Source organism: Hippocampus comes, unplaced genomic scaffold, assembly GCF_001891065.2.
Source record: "Hippocampus comes isolate QL1 unplaced genomic scaffold, H_comes_QL1_v1.1 scaffold217, whole genome shotgun sequence".
NCBI lineage: Eukaryota > Metazoa > Chordata > Actinopteri > Syngnathiformes > Syngnathidae > Hippocampus > Hippocampus comes.
This window is the reverse complement of record NW_017805334.1, coordinates 301420-319081: the sequence shown is the minus strand read 5'-3', so window position 1 is coordinate 319081 and position 17662 is coordinate 301420. Positions and strand designations below refer to the sequence as shown.

Here is a 17662-nt window from a genome sequence, read left to right as displayed (position 1 = left end):
CCCCCCCCCCCCCCCCCCACGGTTTCTCTCTGATTATTTTTGCAATAGGAATCAAGTGGCACGGCGCGCTTCCACATGAATGCACAGAAATATGGAACACGCGTTCACGCATTCAAAGAATCCCTTTTCGCATAAAATTAACCCACGTGTGTGTGTGTGTGTGTGTGTGTGTGTGTGTGTGTAAGGGAGGAGAGAGCTGAAGGGAGCTCAGGAGAGCAGAGCAGAAGGTGTGTTTGCATGTCAATGGGACGTGATTTGCAAAGAAAATCCAGGTTCAAGAATTCATTGAAACAGGGGCAAAAAAATAAAGCTTCAAGACTTCTTTCTTTTTCTTTTTCTTGCTCTTTCCCCCACTTTGTAATCTTATTCTTGTTTTTGCACCCACACTTCTCCGTGATGGGACCCTAACAATCCAGCGTGTGATTGCGAAGCAGAGCCGCCAGGATTGTAGTGGCTGCAAAGAACATAGTCAAGCTCGTTAGAATCGGTAAATAACATTCTCAACACAACAGCCATCCAGGGATCCTTTAATGTCGTTTTCTTAACAATTGCACACTAGGGATTTACAATCGTGATCCAACATTACACGGGAAAAATACGCAATGACTGTTTAATTATCAGAGCACATAAGAAAAGCAGGAAGCTATATTTCATTTTTCCGCCAAACACTTAATGTACTGGCATTTGGGGAAAAACTGTTTGGCTTGAGAATAAATGGGCTCTGTGATGAGATGTTTAACGACTAACAAGGGGCTCATACGCAAAATGTCAGGGCCTTTAATAAATGATCTCGCCTCCCAACGCTGGAGTTGGAATAAAGGCCGTTAAAGTCTGGCTCATTTATCAGCTTCCCAAAGAACACTGAGCTCGATGGGTTACGGCTATCAGGTTAAAATCGGCAGTATTTCAAGTCCTGTTGCACATCCACTGGCAAAAGGAGGAATATATGAGGAAAACGGTTTGATTCAATGGATATGGGTGCATGAGCTGACAAAGGTTCTTTAAAAGCTTGAGTATTGCCCACTTGAATGTTGTTTTTTGATATATATTATAATATAAGCTTGAAATCATATTCCTATTACTGCACTTGGTTTAAAAAATGTATATAATGTTGATGCCTGTGTGAAGCGGTTGTCTTTTCTTGTTTGTTTTTTGTTGTTTTTCATATTCATTTAAAAAAAATTATATTTGTGGATTTTTATATTGTGTTTACATGTGTTGCGGCACCCTTTGTGTTCAAATAGCTGTTGCTCAAAGCTTTATAACGCGGACACATCGGTGCTATTTATTAGCCTATTTATGGCATTTTCCATGTGGTACCATGAAGCTAATTTAGTTTGATGGTAAACTGACCAAGTTGTGACATTAACCAGCTTGAAAACTTTTTTTTTGTTTGCCCGCCCGCTGCTTGTTATGAAGTGAGTTGAGTTCACTGCCGCCATGGAGTGCTCATATCTCAAGACACGACTGTAATGAGAATTTATTAAAATAGGATTCATTTATAAAGCCTCTTTTTATCTGCAGTGTTTCACCCCCACTATAATTAAATATCACATTGTCGTCATGCTCATTTTCATAACATTTTGTAGGGTCACGCACACATGAAAATTCACCTAAGTTGCTGCTTGTTTTAATAATGTCAAACAATACATCGGACTGCAGAGTTGTCTTAAATTCTAAATGACACCAATTATTGTGACGTGACATTTTCTTCCCGTTTTATCTCCAAGTGTTGGTGAAGAACTGTTATTTGAATCGTAATGACAGGTCAGGACAGGAAGAACTGCTGTGTCCTCTCTATCCGGTCTACATCGTGGCCACGGGCACTGCACAAATTAGAATGACCTCACGGTCACCCAGGACAGCTGGTGTGTTCCGAGACTGCCGTGTCCAGCCAAGGACTTATCAAAGCTTTTCCTGAAGAGTAATAAATGTATTCGGGAGCGCACTAAAAGACACCGGGATGAAAATGCATTCATGTCAATAATGCGTGGTACAAGTTGCTTCTGTTGTTGTTATTGGCTTCTCGGTACGGCTTGGAGCAGGTCCTGTAAATCCCGATCACGGTTGCATTTCCACTGTGGCGGCACGTAAACGGTGTGACATCAGACCGTGCCGGGTGAGACAGCTCGGCTAATTTTTTGCCAATTAATTAGCACGTTGCGGTACAGTGCAAAGTGCTGACAGGACTTGCGAACAAGAAACACAACTTCCAAACCAAAAGACGGGAGTGTGTCTTCAGCATACACACATGCGGCATGCGGCATCCCATCAAATCAAATATACAGAAAAATAAAAACTCAAAGAGTCAACTTTGAAAACTATGTACATTTAGTTACAGTTAATTTCATTGTACATTGATACGTTTTATTTCCTGGCGATGCGAATGTCGCAGGTTTGGCGGAATGGCCCGGCAACAGTTGTGATCAGTCACCTGAATGCATCTCGCTCTCATCGTGCTGCGCTGTCAAAGAATGACCCAAATCATTGCTTCATTAATTCTTGACTGAAAAGTTGCTCCTTGTTTTTTTTTTTTTTGTGTGTTTTTTGATTTAAGTTTATAAAATGTTCTCTTGAATTGCACTAATAGCTAACAGCCGGGCCGAAAAACCATTTATCTTGAACTCCTGTGACTTATCTTGTTGTTCCATCCACTTTTCAAACTCACTGTAGCTCCGTTCCGTGATTCAAAAGTGCAATCAGAAGATGGGCTGTGGTGATTGGATTATCAAAGACCTTGATTAAAAAAAAAAAAAAAGAGAGGTGCCCATTTGGTTTGGATTTATTTATTTATTTTTGCCCCCGGTCTCGCTCGATGTATTCCCCATTGCCAATCTAATTGACCGAATAAGCCTCCGCATAATTTGCTTAAACCTTTTGGTACTTAAAGTAATGACTTGGTTCAGGTTTGCTCATCTATCCAAGTGATAAGGACTCAAGAGTCACCACGGCATTTTTTTTTCTAATTCTGCTGAGTATAGGACACTATTAAATATTTTACACAAGCAGCAATGCGCGGCACTCCCTGTTCTGTGTTTGCCCGCCATGTTCCATTCTGTGGCAAAATAACATGCCTGAGGGGGAAATTGGGGTCGAAATAGTGAGGTTAAAGGTTTCATCAAATTTAAATCCGTTGCTTCCATGTTCAGCCCTCTGAGAATGAATTAAAATGAGGTTGAGCAACTACAGGCGAAGGTGAACGTCTGCAGCATACTATTTCACCACTACTTTCATAAGATGTGGTCACAAGTGGCGAAGTTTCATAATTAACCGGTACCGTATTTTCCACACTAAAAGGCGCACTGGATTATGAGGCGCACCTTCAATGAATGGCCTATTTTGTCATTTTTTTTTCATACATTGGGCGCACCGTATTATAAGACGCAATCTACAATGCATCCACTAGATGGAGCTACACTCAAGGAAAAGCCAACAGAACAATCAGATGTCAGTAAAACGTATTTAATAAAGCAGCGACCTAGTTCACTTAACCAACAGCAAGTTGTAAAATTGACTCATTAACGTTGAACTCTCCCGCCGCTGCTCTATTTCCGTGTTCAACCGATCGTCTTAAGTTTGAACTCTGCGTTGTCGGCATGTCTCGAGCAAGGAGCCATTTTGGGGTCGAAATATTACCGTAATGACCATACACAAGGCGCATCGGATTTTAAGGCTCGCTGTGAGCTCTTAAGAAAGTGGAAGGCTTTTAGGTGCGGAAAATACGGTACTAATGCAAAATACCGGCGGAGTCAAAAATTATCACTCAGTTGCGGATGTAAAAGTACGACAAGAGTACAGGATTTCATCTCTGCGCTCTAAATGAGAATAACGTCTTTATTACTTGAAGAGATCATTGACGTGCCGACACGAAATGAATATTTTACAAATCTTGTTACGTTTGCAGCCATGGACATGCCATCAGAGTTGACTGCGCTCAACATCACGCCGCAAGGAGCCCTGCTGAGGTGGAACCCCCCAATGTCCAACGTCGACAATTACGTGCTGACTCTCACGCACGACCAGGGTAAGTTGTCCGGATGTATTCTTTTTGTATTGGCTGACGAATCACACAGAAGCTACCTCGTGGTTAGCACGTCTGCTTCGCAGTTCATGTTTTGTATATTGGCTGTGGCCTTCCTGTGTGAGGTTCCCCCGCGCCACCGCCACGTTCCGGAAATATGCACGTGAGGTTAATTGAAGATGACTCAGAGTGCGAATATCACATGACCAAATTCAGGAAACGAGTGACACGCGAGTGGTTGTTACCTGAGCCCTGAACAACTCTGATGTCATTTTAAGTCGACAGTAAGTGGCAAAATGGCCGCCCTTGGATAAAAAAAAAAAAACGGGTGCATTTTGTTGCTGAATTCATATTCCACAAATGCAATCTACATCACAATACGATGTTTTAGACTCATGTGAGCGCATCGAACATATTATTATAAAGAAACATTTTGACTTGACTTCCACGGCATCTTGAGGCTTGTCGGGTATCGCACATTTCCGACCAAGATGCCTTGAATACCAGCCAACATTGTAGTGGCCACTACCTTCAACAAATTGAAAGCTTCAAAGGACAAATTTAACGGAGCTTTCTTTAACAGGACTACTGCAATTAAGGTATGCTAACGACCTCCTTTAAGAGAACCACTCTCTCGACACCATTTAGAAAAATCTGGAATTAGAGAACCATATTCTTGACTTCCCTTGCAAATGGGAGCGCTGGAGGACGTGATTTTCTTTGTCTTTTTTTTTTCCTTCTCTTCAAGATTTCTCTCTGTTTCATCAGTCAGACACTGAGGCCAGATGCCACACAATAGGCAAACGGCCAGTTTTTTTCCCCATTAAATGTGTGACGCAGAGCCCATTTGTCTTGCCCTCACCATCCTTCATCATGCTTGCTTGAATTTCTAAGGCCGGGTGAAAACGTTGTAGTTAGCTTGCAGCGTGTTTTTTTTTTTTTTTTTTTTTTGCCATGCCGCCTGTGTCCTCACCGTCTGACAGCCTTATCCAGATAGATGAAAGATAGCCATATCGCTCGGCCTCTCAGGGTCTCGAGTTATAATTTGCTTCGTGATCCATCGAAGCAAGGCTGCCCCCTCCCCCCTTTCCCCCGCTCCAACTACTTGACATGCATAGTGTTGTCTCTTCGGCCACTGTCGGTAGTCATTAACCTTTAGCATTGAGATAATCAGGTTACTCCGTCTTGCCCACAGTCATCTTATTCTGCTGCAATCGATGATTTAAATGACTTTGATTTGAAACGCGTGGTTCTGGCCAGACAGGTATTTTCTACCGCCGTTGATCAAACCTCGAGTCAAAATTGGGTCGTCTGAGTAAATATTTGTAATACGAGCCGTTGTAATAAAATTAGTGGTCGGACTGTCAACCGTGTATCACAGAATCAACATGATGGGATTATGTAATACAGTAGATCACCTGACAGAACTGCCCATGAAGTGAAAAGTCCCTTGTGCTCAACCGTCCTTGCTGATTGTTATGAACTGGCAGAAAGCAAATATCAAGGACGGCTTCGTGTTCATTATTTCAGCTTCTTTGCCTGTCCGGATACGGCTCAGCTCTCTGAGTCAATTTTCAAACTCAAGCCCCTATGGATTCAGTGTTAGACGAATGGTCAACAAGCTTCTCCTTTGATTGGTGTATTGACTAAAGATGAGTTGAGCTCGCCATTTCAAAGGTATTCGGATTGGACTGCAGACAACCTTTATAGTTTGCACTCCCAAAGAACTGCCATTCAATCAAAGTACCCAAGGTTATCAAACCGTGGCCTTCCGAAGAAATGAAATCTAAACTGCAATGAATGCACGTATGTATTTGACACTTTTCAGTCTTTTGGTGGCATCTTCACTTTTTTTTTTTTTTTTTTTTTAAAGTAACAGCAGATACGTTTCTCGTGGAGGGCAACAAGCAGGAACACCAGCTGTCCAACCTGAAGCCGAGCACGTCCTACTCAGTGGCCCTCTATGCAACCAAAGGACCCCTCACCAGCGGCACGGTCATCTCCAATCTCCAAACACGTAAGCGAACAGATTAATGGCATTTCCATTCATTTCAGTGCAAACTTCTGCGACACGCGCACTCAGCCCATTTATCAATAATGTAGTGAAAATCAGTGGAGTAAATATTTACTTCTCAAGTTGAAGAACTGTGGCTGCCCTTAAATTTTCTACCTGTGCCCCTATGGCTACTGTGCTCCTGGTTAAAAAAAAAAAAAGTAGGCCCTGAATGTGTTTGAAAGTCTTTTTTTCATACATTTTAATGTATTTTAAGCCATACAAATTTCTCCACATTTGGAAGAGACCTGATTCCACATGAACATATCCGACTTTTTATGCTGCCATGATACGCATGCCAACTGTGCTACCTGCAAGATAGAAAAAAAAAAAAAAAGTGGAATTGTCTCCCTGTGTCAATCCATCTTAAATTGGACATGGTGAAACTCGACAACACAAACTTTGCTCCACCTTTAATTATATTCACCATTCCAGGGAGAACGAACACATTTGTGAACAATTGTTACAGTTCAGCAAAGCTGCAACTTTGCAAACTTTTTGGGAATATAAAAAAAAAAAAAGTAAGTTGAGGAGTTCTTATTCCCAGAGGAGCTTCAACGTTTCCTGTAGCAGAGATGAGACATGTCAAAGTAGTGCTGCAGAGACCTGAAAACATAAATGAGGCTAAGAAACACAACGGAGGACCATGACGGTGCTGCTTTACTTCTCCACCTTGCAACGCGAGTAAACAAACGTTGAAGGCGTTTCACATTTGGAAACGACAAGTCCTGCCTGATGTGTCACCTTCAGTCTTCTTCAGTCTTGAAAATGTAAACCTACGAATTGAATTTGGATGCTCCTCAACTTCTCTAACAGGAACGACTGTAATCCCGATTCTTCTGTTTTGCCGCAATACAAGGCGACACGAGAATCGGTTGTTTTGATGATGACGACACCAACCACTAGGGGGAGCCTCACTTCAATGCCGCATAATCAGTCCTTTTGAGTTGTTGGCATCCGGCAAGTTAATTGGATTAAAAAAAAAAACAAAAACATGAAGAATCTTCCATCCATCTGTTTTTTTATTATGCTTATTCAGTTTAGAGTCATTGCGAGCTGGAGCCTTTCTCAGCTGACTTCGAATGGTCCGCTCTGGAGCGTTCGCCCGTCAATCACACACAATAAGAATCCTAAGAAAAAAAAAAAAGCGAGGTCCATTATTTATTTGAATTACTATTTTATCTCTATAAACAAGGAAGGTGGGGGACATTAAGCGGGCCCCCATCCTGTGAAGTAATACCCCATTTCGAAAGCATGAGCAAATGATCCCATCTGCTGCCTCTTTGTCTGTTCATTCCATAAAGCATTGTTTATACTCTCTGTTAATGTTCGGGCTCAATCCTATTCCGAGCCAAACCGGCAGAACATCTGCTCACCTGCTTCCAAAAAAAAAAAAAAAAATCGAAATGAAGAAATAGCGCCTCATGGTCAATTTATGCTAATTGAAAAGAAATATTGCCCGCTCGCCTTTCAAGTCTCGTCTGTCATCTCGGCACTAAAGCTTCCACCAGACAAACCGAAAGATAAACTCGGTTCATTCTGTAGCATATGCAGTCAGAATTGGGAACTTCAGATAAGGGGGTCGGGGGGGACGATAGACTCAGAAGAGGAAGGAAATGGAGAAGATAAAGAGTGCAATGAAGAAGCAAAGCTCGCGGTGATGTGGGAATAAGCGGTGGGGAGGGAAAGGCAAAAATCAGGTGCAAGGGGGATCAAATGTGGTGGGAATGTGTGGAAGATTTGCACCTATCGCCGAAGACCGGAGCTTTTTTCTTAAATCTTCACGTGCACCTGTTTGTCTCAGTTCTCTATTTAAATGTCAAGTTTCCCGTTGTGGAACTGCCAATCAGAATTGCTGAGATGGGGACTTAAATGACTGTGTTGTCACACGAATAATAGGCGGAGAGGAGGGGGAACTGACGTCGGTCAGCGTGGGCATTGAGAAAGAAGCCTTTTACGCAGGGGTGCCTCGATATGACTTCCGAGGCCACTGGGGGGCAGTGTAGTGCGGTCATAAGGTTGTAAATTGAAGACTTTCATAAATACTGTAAGTCAGGGGTGTCAAACTTATTTTTGTCATGGGCCACATTTCAGTTGCCGTTTCCCTTGGAGGGCCGTTATGACTGAAACCAAATTTAAAAAGTCAATCATAACGGTACAATTAAATTTTGCGTTCACCAAGATTTTCCTCATGTAAGATACGCACGTGCATGCTCAATAAAAGTTGCGAAAAGCTGATCCAAAAACATATTTTCAAGTCATCTTCTTTCTATCACGCAGGAAAATGAGGTCGTAGCCGGTCACGAGCCATTGTTGGTTACCAAAACACAGGTGATGTAAAGTGGTGAAAGCGAGGCAAAATTGTGGCACTGTCACAGCGTCTTATGTAAAGCAGTGTAGGCAAAGTCGGAACGTGCCGCCATGCGCTGTGATGTAATCTGCGGTAAAACTCTGGTGGGCTTGACAATCACCCGTTTGCTTTTCAGGATGTGATGAATTTTAAGCAAATGCGGAAAGTGGTCTTGCTGCTCCGCTCTCTGTAATCCTGCGGGGGGTGTTCGTAATCGGCTAGAAATTGCTTAGGAGACTTGTATTCCTTTGTTTATGCTGGAAAATGTACTCACCTGCCAGACACATATTGTTATTGATTTGTTATTTCCGTTCTCCATTGTTCATGACAATCATCTACCGTTTTGGTTCTCAAAACTTTTACACCAAGTACCTAAGCACCAGAAAAAATAAAAAAAATAAAATAAAAAACTCTTTCAGTCTTGGTTGGTAAAATATATTGCACACAAAGGTTAAATCAAATCGTTCAACTGAACTGTACTCAGGCAGTTCAGTCCTAGTTCAGTTCCACTTGGTTCATTTTTGCAGGTTGTCGACACAACTCATCAGTGACTGCATAAGATAAGCAGAAATGTTTTGACTGCTTTGAGTCAAAGCCAAGACGGTATCCCGTTAATCCGATTAAACAAGCAAAAGTGTTGTCATGCGTGTGAAGTTTGGTGTGGCCTCATCCTTCAAATTCTTTTACAGACTTACACTTGCAGTTGAAGAAGTCTAAAAAAAGAAAAAAAAACAAACTAGAAGAGGGCCCCCGTCAGCGGTACCGCGCTAACGTCTTGTATATTTAACAAGAAGCGGCTTGGGTCAAGCTAGAGAAGGGTCAGTGTTGCGTCTCTAAATCGCAGCTCCCTGTGGAAAGAACATCCTGGAAAAAGTCTTCGGGTAACCTGGAAATTTTTTTTTTTCCTTACAGCACGTGTTTAGCCCGCTCGTCCCTTTGAAGCCTTTTGTAAGCAATTATCCGTCAATGACACAGCGATGGCTCAGTCAAACGTTACCCCGCCGTGTCTCATTTCCAGGGTATTAATTTACAGCCCGCGAGGTGACATTTGCTCGCTGCAGCTGCTCCGACTGTTTTATTGCCGCCGATGGTATCGTCTGGTGCATCTGGCGAATGAGTCGCACACGTTTTCTTCCGAACAAGGCGTGGATCAGACGGGCACCTGACCTTGAGCTTTGGAAATTTCAATTTGTATTGTCTTCTGACTTGATCTTTTTCAACCAAACCGATCACGATGTCTTCACAAGAATTGACTGTACTTCAAGCCAGGCATCACAAAGCGAAACGGCTCAAATGGTTTGTCTATTCTTGTGTTTTGGACAGCTATGGACGCCCCTCTGAACCTGACAGCCAGCGAAGTGAATCACCGCAGCGCTCTCATCTCCTGGCAACCGCCCATCTCTGAAATTGACAACTACATGCTCACCTACAAGTCAGCCGACGGCAACCGTAAAGTAAGCGTCACTCATACTTTGGTTACTTTTCCAAAAAATGTTTTGTCCTCATCTAACAAATTCCCATGGTAACAACGGAAAATGTATTTTTATTTTATTTTATTTTTTTTTAAGTCATCCATGTGGTCATCCGCTTTGGAAATGAATGACGCCTTGTGTTGGAATCAAACTGGTGTGATGAGAATTTGAAAAATGCTTGGCAGTTTGACATCAAGTGTTTTCCAATTTGAAGTGCCCTTTTCTACAAGGTCTTACACGTATTCGAAAAGTATTTTGGCTACAAATTCAATAATATCGTGGCTCCTTTGCCTCAGAGATTTTAAATTGCTATCATTAGAAGCAGTGGCTTATCTGATTAACATATACAGCGCATAATAGATTGTAATGGCCCTGCGTTTTTAAGCGCTGCCTTGGAAAGATAACTCCTCACCTTTTGGTTCACAAGGACAAGCACACGTCCGCCGGGCATTTGACCGAATGCGAAGTAAACCACACCTACAAAATCACCACTATGCTTGTAAGGCTTTATATCATCCTCGCTTTCGCCTGCAGTAAATGTCTTGTCTTGACCCTAAAAACCGGCGGTGTCCTTGGAGATGGAAGAGAGACACAATTTACCAGCTGCTTCCCTGCATAATTCACACGGACACATTGCCGGGAAAATGTGTGATATTTATTGCGTTTCAAAACACGTTAAATAATTGATTTGTGCTTCTTCATATTTGATGTGTAAAACTGTATTGCTGCATTTACATTGCCTGCTTCAAATCACACAATTCCCCCAAATGCGAATATCGTCATTTTGGAATCAGGCGTCTTCCAAATGTGGGGAAGAATCCAATCAGTCTAAATAGCACAAATAAACACAATAACAAGCTGCATCAAGACATCCAGCTCGTAAACTTGAGCACCTTCATTTGCTTTCTCGAGCGGTCATTCGGGGCAACTGTGAGTTATTATTACGAGACCGATTTCTACCATTAGAGTGTGCAGTCACCAGTTAGAGTTGTCAGTTTACAGAACAGCTTGATGTTATTTACATCATACATAAGTGTCCGTTAGTCCCCTGGTGAAAAGGAGTTGAAGAAGCCTGTTAGCTCGCAAGCTAGCTAGCGGCTAGCACCTCTCATCATGGTGTGGTCAGCCCCATAACAACTTTTTACCGGCTCAACTTCTGCATAAAAATGTTGCTAGAGGGTACTTGTTTTTCTTTTTAAACATAACTTTTCTTCTGTCGTGTCCCAGAGTTTCTTTGGCAAACATTTTTCTGTTTTGCTACTGAAGAAAAATACCTGGAAGGCTTCTCTGGACCGCTCCAATTTTAGTGTTTTGGCACAGCGTAATGGAGATGTTAAAACCAACCTACTTTTGCTTCAATGTCTATTGTAGTCTAACTCACACGTGCGAAAAACTCGTCCATGTGTTCTTCTCCGCTAGGAGCTGATTCTCGACGCAGAGGACACTTGGATTCGCCTGGAGGGGCTTCCCGAGACCACAGAGTTCACCGTCAAGCTGCAGGCGGCAAGGGGTCTCGACACCAGCGCTGTCATCTCCACTACTTTCACCACAGGTACACGCTCGCTGACATGCTAACGTACAAACACATTCATGATTTAACATGTGGTGATTTTGTGGGTCCTCCTAGGTCGCAAAAAATCAATAAAATGTATGACTGTTTGCACTATGGAGGCAAATGAAATTCGTTCCCTGGCTCAAGCGCATTATCCTAAAGCCTATTTTAACGATACAAATGGTGTTTTAAGGAACAGTCATAACTTCCATACCAGTGTGCCACCGTATTGCAATAGAGATCATTGCTACTTCACGTCACATTACACTTGATCCAGTTTTAGTACAAAGCATCTTAAGTGCAGCTTTAGGGGTGTGTGTGGTGGTGGTGGTTGGGGGGCTGTAAAATCCTTATTTCCCTCTAAGCCGATACTTATTTCCAGGTGCCATGCATGTATGCGGCAAAAGCTCCAATCCTCTCAAGTATGACATTGCTCCTCCTCCTCCTCCTCCTCTGCTCGTCTACAGGGAGTCGGTTGTTTGCGACGCCTCAAAATTGCGCCCAGCACCTGCTGAACGGCGAGACGCTGAGCGGCGTCTACACCATTTACATCAACAGGGACCCCAGCCAGGGCGTGCAGGTGTACTGTGACATGAGCACGGACGAAGGAGGCTGGATTGTAAGATGTTGCCCAGATCGGTTCCATCACACATTTACTGACAACCGAGCATGTATATATACTGTGTATGTATATGTATATATGTTGTCTGTTATCACTGTTTTGTTTTTTTTTTTTTCAGGTGTTTCAACGACGTCAGAATGGCCTGACTGATTTTTCCAGGAAATGGAGCGACTACCGGGTTGGCTTTGGAAACCTGGAGGATGAATTCTGGTTAGGTAAGGCTCTCAGGCTGAATCACAAATGGTCAAGAAACATATACTGTATTTGATCAAATACTGTAATCCCCCTCGATTTGAATGAAAAATTGATGCCTCCTTAAGAATGTTTAGGATTGGCAATATCGGTGTACCGCCACAAAAACTAGTCGACTTTCACACCACGATTGACAATTAAATAGAGTAGTCTAGTTGGCCCACATCAAAACTGAGGTAACGGTACTAGTCCTAATACGTATCATAATTTTTCAAGGATTAAGATGCATTTTTTGGGGGGCGCCTTCAGGACACGTATTTTTATGGAAAAGGAGTTATTCGTGGAAGATTAATAACAATGAAATTATCGTGATTATTGCAAATAGAAAATGTACATTCTGGCTTTGTGTAACACTAAGGCAAAACCTTTTTTTTTTAGACTTTGAGTATTTGTAATCTCACCGCCCCCACATCCTGAAAAGGAAAACCAACAAAACATCCTCAATGTTTTGATGCCCCTCCTCCCCCCACCACCACCACTCATTATGAAACAATAATCATATTCATGACTAAATGTGCAAATGAGTTACCTCAAAACGCCACATTTTTTGTGCAGTTGTTGTTTTGCTGCAGATGATTAAAGGAGATTATTACATGAATATTTCATTAAGAACTTGAGAGGAAGAAAATTTGTTTTGGTTTTTTTTTTTTTTGTTGTTGTTTTTTTTAAAGCTTCTTGATTAGATAAATTAAATACAACCACAGGGAGTTTTCTATTATATTATCACTCCACTACAATGCTCACTGCTCACTTTTTTTACATCATGATACGAAAGGGTTCAGGCAGCCGTCCGTCCATTAGTGAGAAGCACGCAGTAAGGTGTCATTTTTACATCAATCCCCAATTTTGAGCAATCTGCAATCCCTTTTATTCAGCATTACAGGCTTTTTTAAAAGAAGGTCTTAACGTTCTATCTCAAAAGGAAATGATAGCGCAACATCACTGTCTGCTGGTATGAATCAATCATTTATTTGCAGGTTATCCAGCAAAGTGGAGCTATTACTTGCCAGAGCGGTGGTGTGCTGATGTTATGTAAAAATGGCGCACAAGAAAAGAACCAAAGTGAAGCTGTCTTCTTATTAGCAAATAGTAGATGACATTTCTTTCCCAGCTGCCAACATTTTGGCCTTTTTTTTTTTTTTTTTTTTTAAATCAGGACATTAAGTGTATCTGCATTCTAACCTAAAAGCCTGCATGTCCCCTTGAGTGCACTCCAGGACTCAAGACCATTTGTAGTTCAAAGACTTACTTTGCCTGTTTTCAGCCTTCCAGCACTTCTTTCTTTTAAAAGCAGCCTAATGTCACCTCAGGATGTCGAGAGGCTCTTTGCTTCATTGTAAGCAACCGTCCCCACCCCACGCCATTAATCCGGTTCGGGCTTCTGGAAAATTGCACTCTATCATATTGTACTTTATAATAACATATAAGATAAGATAATTAAATAGAATGTAAAGAATTCAACAGTTTTTGCATCGGCTCATCGGACAATGTGCTGCTCCTTGTGGTGTGGGCCCCCGTGGCCACGTGGAGGCAGTCTCATACAGGATACACGTGGAAGAAATTAGCCTTTTATGTCTTTCAACAGACATAAGGACTCTTCACGGTTAGCCATTCTCTCACCGCTACTTCTCACGTTAAAATCACGTAAAATTCTGTTTGCCCCGTAATGCTTTCCTCCTGTTAAATAGCCCCTCATTTTCAGACAAAAGAGACAGAATTGCAAAGTCCATTGACCTTCACTACCTCTTGCGCAGATTGCCGCGGACGGCCATTTGCTGCACAGTAATCAACTCAAACGCATGCAGAACCGTGATGGTACATTATAGAACTTTAGTCACTGAAAGAAACACTTAATTGGCCCGAGGTCAAGAATATGCAGATTAAGCTTCATTGTTATGTATTGTATTTTGCAATTGGCCACCAACGAGGCTGGTCCAGTGCCGTCCCTCTTCCTTTTTGTCATATTCACAATGTAATAACCCGGAGGAACCACGCTTATTATAATTACATCCGATCTTCATTGCTTTCTCTTTAGATTCCTCGCCCTTTTTCCTTGCAAGTGTGCAATGACGATAATAAAAGGTGACAAGGTGATTTTACTGCTAATGTTATAGGAAGAGGACTCATTCGTGTGCCCAAAATGCTTTTTTAAATGGCGGCGCGCGTTTGGAATAGAGCAGAGACTCATGCAGTGAAACTATTCATGGAAGAAATTTTGATAGGCTGATAATGCAGCGATGTTATGCCATGCAAATTAACGAGCGAACGTTCTATTCCACCTTCATTACTACAACAGTTTTTTTTTTTTTCCACCCCATCTCCCTGTCACCTCAAGTGCCTTGGACTTGTACCGTAGATTAGATTTGCTTCCCGCTGACGTATTACAGCAGAATTGCACGTCCTTATCAGCCGAGGCTTTGGCGCTGTGCGATTGTATCTGCGAAAAGTCCAGTTGAGAGGCTGCTTGTAGATGGTGGCATCTTCGCTTTTTTTTTTTTTTTTTTGCAGTTGCGTAGCAGAGGCATTCTGATCTCTCAGGTCAACACGGCGCCTTATCAACCGTCACACCTAAATCCTTTCCGGAGATACCGGACTGGACAATATATTTTCAAAGGCGACGCAAGGTCTCGCATTTGGGTTTCCTTGCCAGTGTAACTCACCCAACACACCACGTAGGTTAGCAGCTGAAGAAAAAAAAAAATGTTGCGATGCATTCCAATGCGATATTGCAGTTGATCATTTGTTCCTCCGCATGTAGAGATCATTTTTTTTCAAGTGGTTGGTTGTATTGTTTACTCTCGTGTGACTTGCTCGACATAGCAGTTTTTCAAAAGTCAAACAATGTGAACGGTGGCCCCTTGCAATGTTATGTTCTTGTTGTGCAGGTTTGGACAACATCCAGCGGGTCTCCGCTCAAGGCCGCTACGAGCTGAGGATCGACATGAAGGATGGGCAGGAGTCTGTCTACGCCAATTATGATAAATTCTCCCTCGGAGATGCCAGGAACCTGTACAAGCTCAGGATAGGGGAGTACAACGGCACCGCCGGTAAGTGCTCGGATATTAGATTGACACGGGAGTGTTTGCAGACTTCCACTAAACATGCCTTCGGTGTTAGCGCAAACAAGAAAGCATTGGCACGGCAATTGCATTTATTATGTAGAACTTGATATCTACTGCGATTGGCCGGCAACCAACCGCCGCCTCCTGCTCAGGGTGTTCCGTTCAGCTTTGAAGTCCAATTTCTTTTCCGATTGAATTGTATGCATTCGAGGACGCTGTTTATTTAAAATTGTTCCACTCAACTACAATCGGCATTTCATCCTTATGAGTCTAATCCGGTCTGCCTTTATACTTCTCTTTGCCGTCAGCGCAGCGTGTTGGCATTCTATGCAGCCATGGCAACTAACATGTCACACCGCTGTCTCTCGCTTTCTCTTTCCCCCCGCCTTTTGAAACGTAGGTGACTCTCTGAGCTACCACCAGGGACGGCCCTTCTCCACTAAAGACCGAGACAACGACATAGCTGTCACTAACTGTGCCTTGTCCTACAAAGGAGCGTGGTGGTACAAGAATTGCCATCGAGCCAACCTCAACGGGAAGTACGGCGAGTCCAGACACAGTCAGGTCAGTCCAAGAGAGAAATCCATAAATAGTGCCGCGTCGTCCGCTTGAACAAAACCCATTTGGGGAAACAAAACCGAAAAACAGTATTTACTGTCATGATCTAAGTTAAGACGCTCTCGTTGACGCTGCTGTGCCCATTTGAACTCTTCCTAACCAAAAGAGCAGCACAGAGGCATGGTCAACAGTCTATCAGATGAAGTGTGGAAGCTTTGAATTCAAATCAACTTCTTTCACAATGCTGATGTGCATCCAGGTTTGCTTCGGTGGAACAAATAAGTTGCTTAGTCCAAGGTGTCGGAATTTCTATTGCTGCTCGTCAGTGTCATAAAAATAGCAAAATTGGTCAATCAATCAATCCCATTGCACCAATTTATTTCCATTCATCAGGTAGCAACTTCCTGTACGTTGATCCCTCAAAACAGGATTTGAAATGCCCCCAAAAGCCTTTTATTCGATGTTATACATTATCTTATTATTTGCGTTGTTTTCGATTGTGTCATATTTTCGATTGTGTCATATGTCTGCAATACAGTCTGTAGTTGTTCCTGTAGTTCATTTAATTGCATCAAAAATCCAAATAATACCCTGCCAGTACAGTTAATAACCAGTAGCTATGCCTTGCAATGTCCTTTCTTTCGATTGTACTTTATGGAGTGGGTCCTTTTGATGAAAGCAGGAGAAAATGTGACTTGCCGCCAAAATGGGTCGGCGATGGAAAGTGACAGATTCAATCTCTCCGGACTAGGCATCCTCCATCAAAGTGCCCTTGAGCAAGTTACCAAGTGCTTCACAGCCTTGTATGCGTGTGTGCGCGCGCGCGAGTGTGTTTTGTCCACTTAAAGAGACGGGGTCCGACGCACTTCTAATGTCTCCTCGGGGGCTAATTAGGTAAGTGAATCAGATTGAATCCCTGCGCCGGCTTCACTGATTGGCCTGCCGTTGGAGCTCTAATGAAAGGTCACACTTCCCAAGGACCGAAACTACTCCAGCAGTTGTCCGCCCATTATGAGACGTGATATTTATCGATCCAAACTGTCTGCCGCGGTCCCCCGGGGGCATTGCACGCTTGGAAATGATTGAATTCATCCTGGAGCAGGCAGGTGAATTATGTGGAGGGAAAAAGGCCACAGTTTATCACAGCGGCTCTGTGTGTGTGTGTCGGAGGCGCAGGGGGGCGGGGGGTGTAGGGCTGGGCTGGTCCTCCTTTCAAGCTACTGATATCTTTGAGCCTTGTGCCGAGGCTGCGTCATGCCAAGTGGCAAAGCCTCCAGAGCGTTCCAGCCTGCCTTGTTAGCTTTCCGGCTGTCCTTTTGAGAAACGAAGGAGCCACAAAGGACACATGGAAGCTGCAGGATGAAGATTATTAAAAGAAAGAAAAACTGTGAAACTTTCCCTCATTTTCAAAGTGTATATTTTGATGACCAGCTCACCTGTTTTCCGGGTTTGGTCATGTGGCATTTGCAAGAGGAGCACTGTGATGTCATTTTCAGTCGTCAGCTCGTGGCAGTACAAGGCAAAATGGCCGACCGCTCAGATCGATCATAACGGTGGATTTTTCTGCTGGACTCATTTACTGCCAGTGGCATATTTTTTTTTGTCGTTTAAGAATCCTAACTTTGAATCCCAGGTATGTATTCATATATTTCTTTTACTTTTTCACGTGGCAGCGTGTGAAAATGGCTGGCAGTGAACGCGTCAATTCATATTCCACAAA

At 42.8% G+C, this 17662-nt stretch overlaps 1 protein-coding gene across 1 annotated transcript in view; it reads left to right on the top strand.

Annotated features, from left to right (window-relative positions):
• The window catches only part of tnr (tenascin R (restrictin, janusin)), a 47311-nt gene that overhangs the window by 28744 nt on the left and 905 nt on the right, over positions 1 to 17662 (top strand). The window contains exons 20-27 of the mRNA XM_019871672.1: positions 3905 to 4024; positions 5895 to 6038; positions 9748 to 9878; positions 11316 to 11448; positions 11916 to 12067; positions 12189 to 12285; positions 15208 to 15369; positions 15785 to 15948. Coding sequence (XP_019727231.1) covers positions 3905 to 4024; positions 5895 to 6038; positions 9748 to 9878; positions 11316 to 11448; positions 11916 to 12067; positions 12189 to 12285; positions 15208 to 15369; positions 15785 to 15948 — 1103 coding nt within the window. The remainder of the gene's footprint in view (positions 1 to 3904; positions 4025 to 5894; positions 6039 to 9747; positions 9879 to 11315; positions 11449 to 11915; positions 12068 to 12188; positions 12286 to 15207; positions 15370 to 15784; positions 15949 to 17662) is intronic.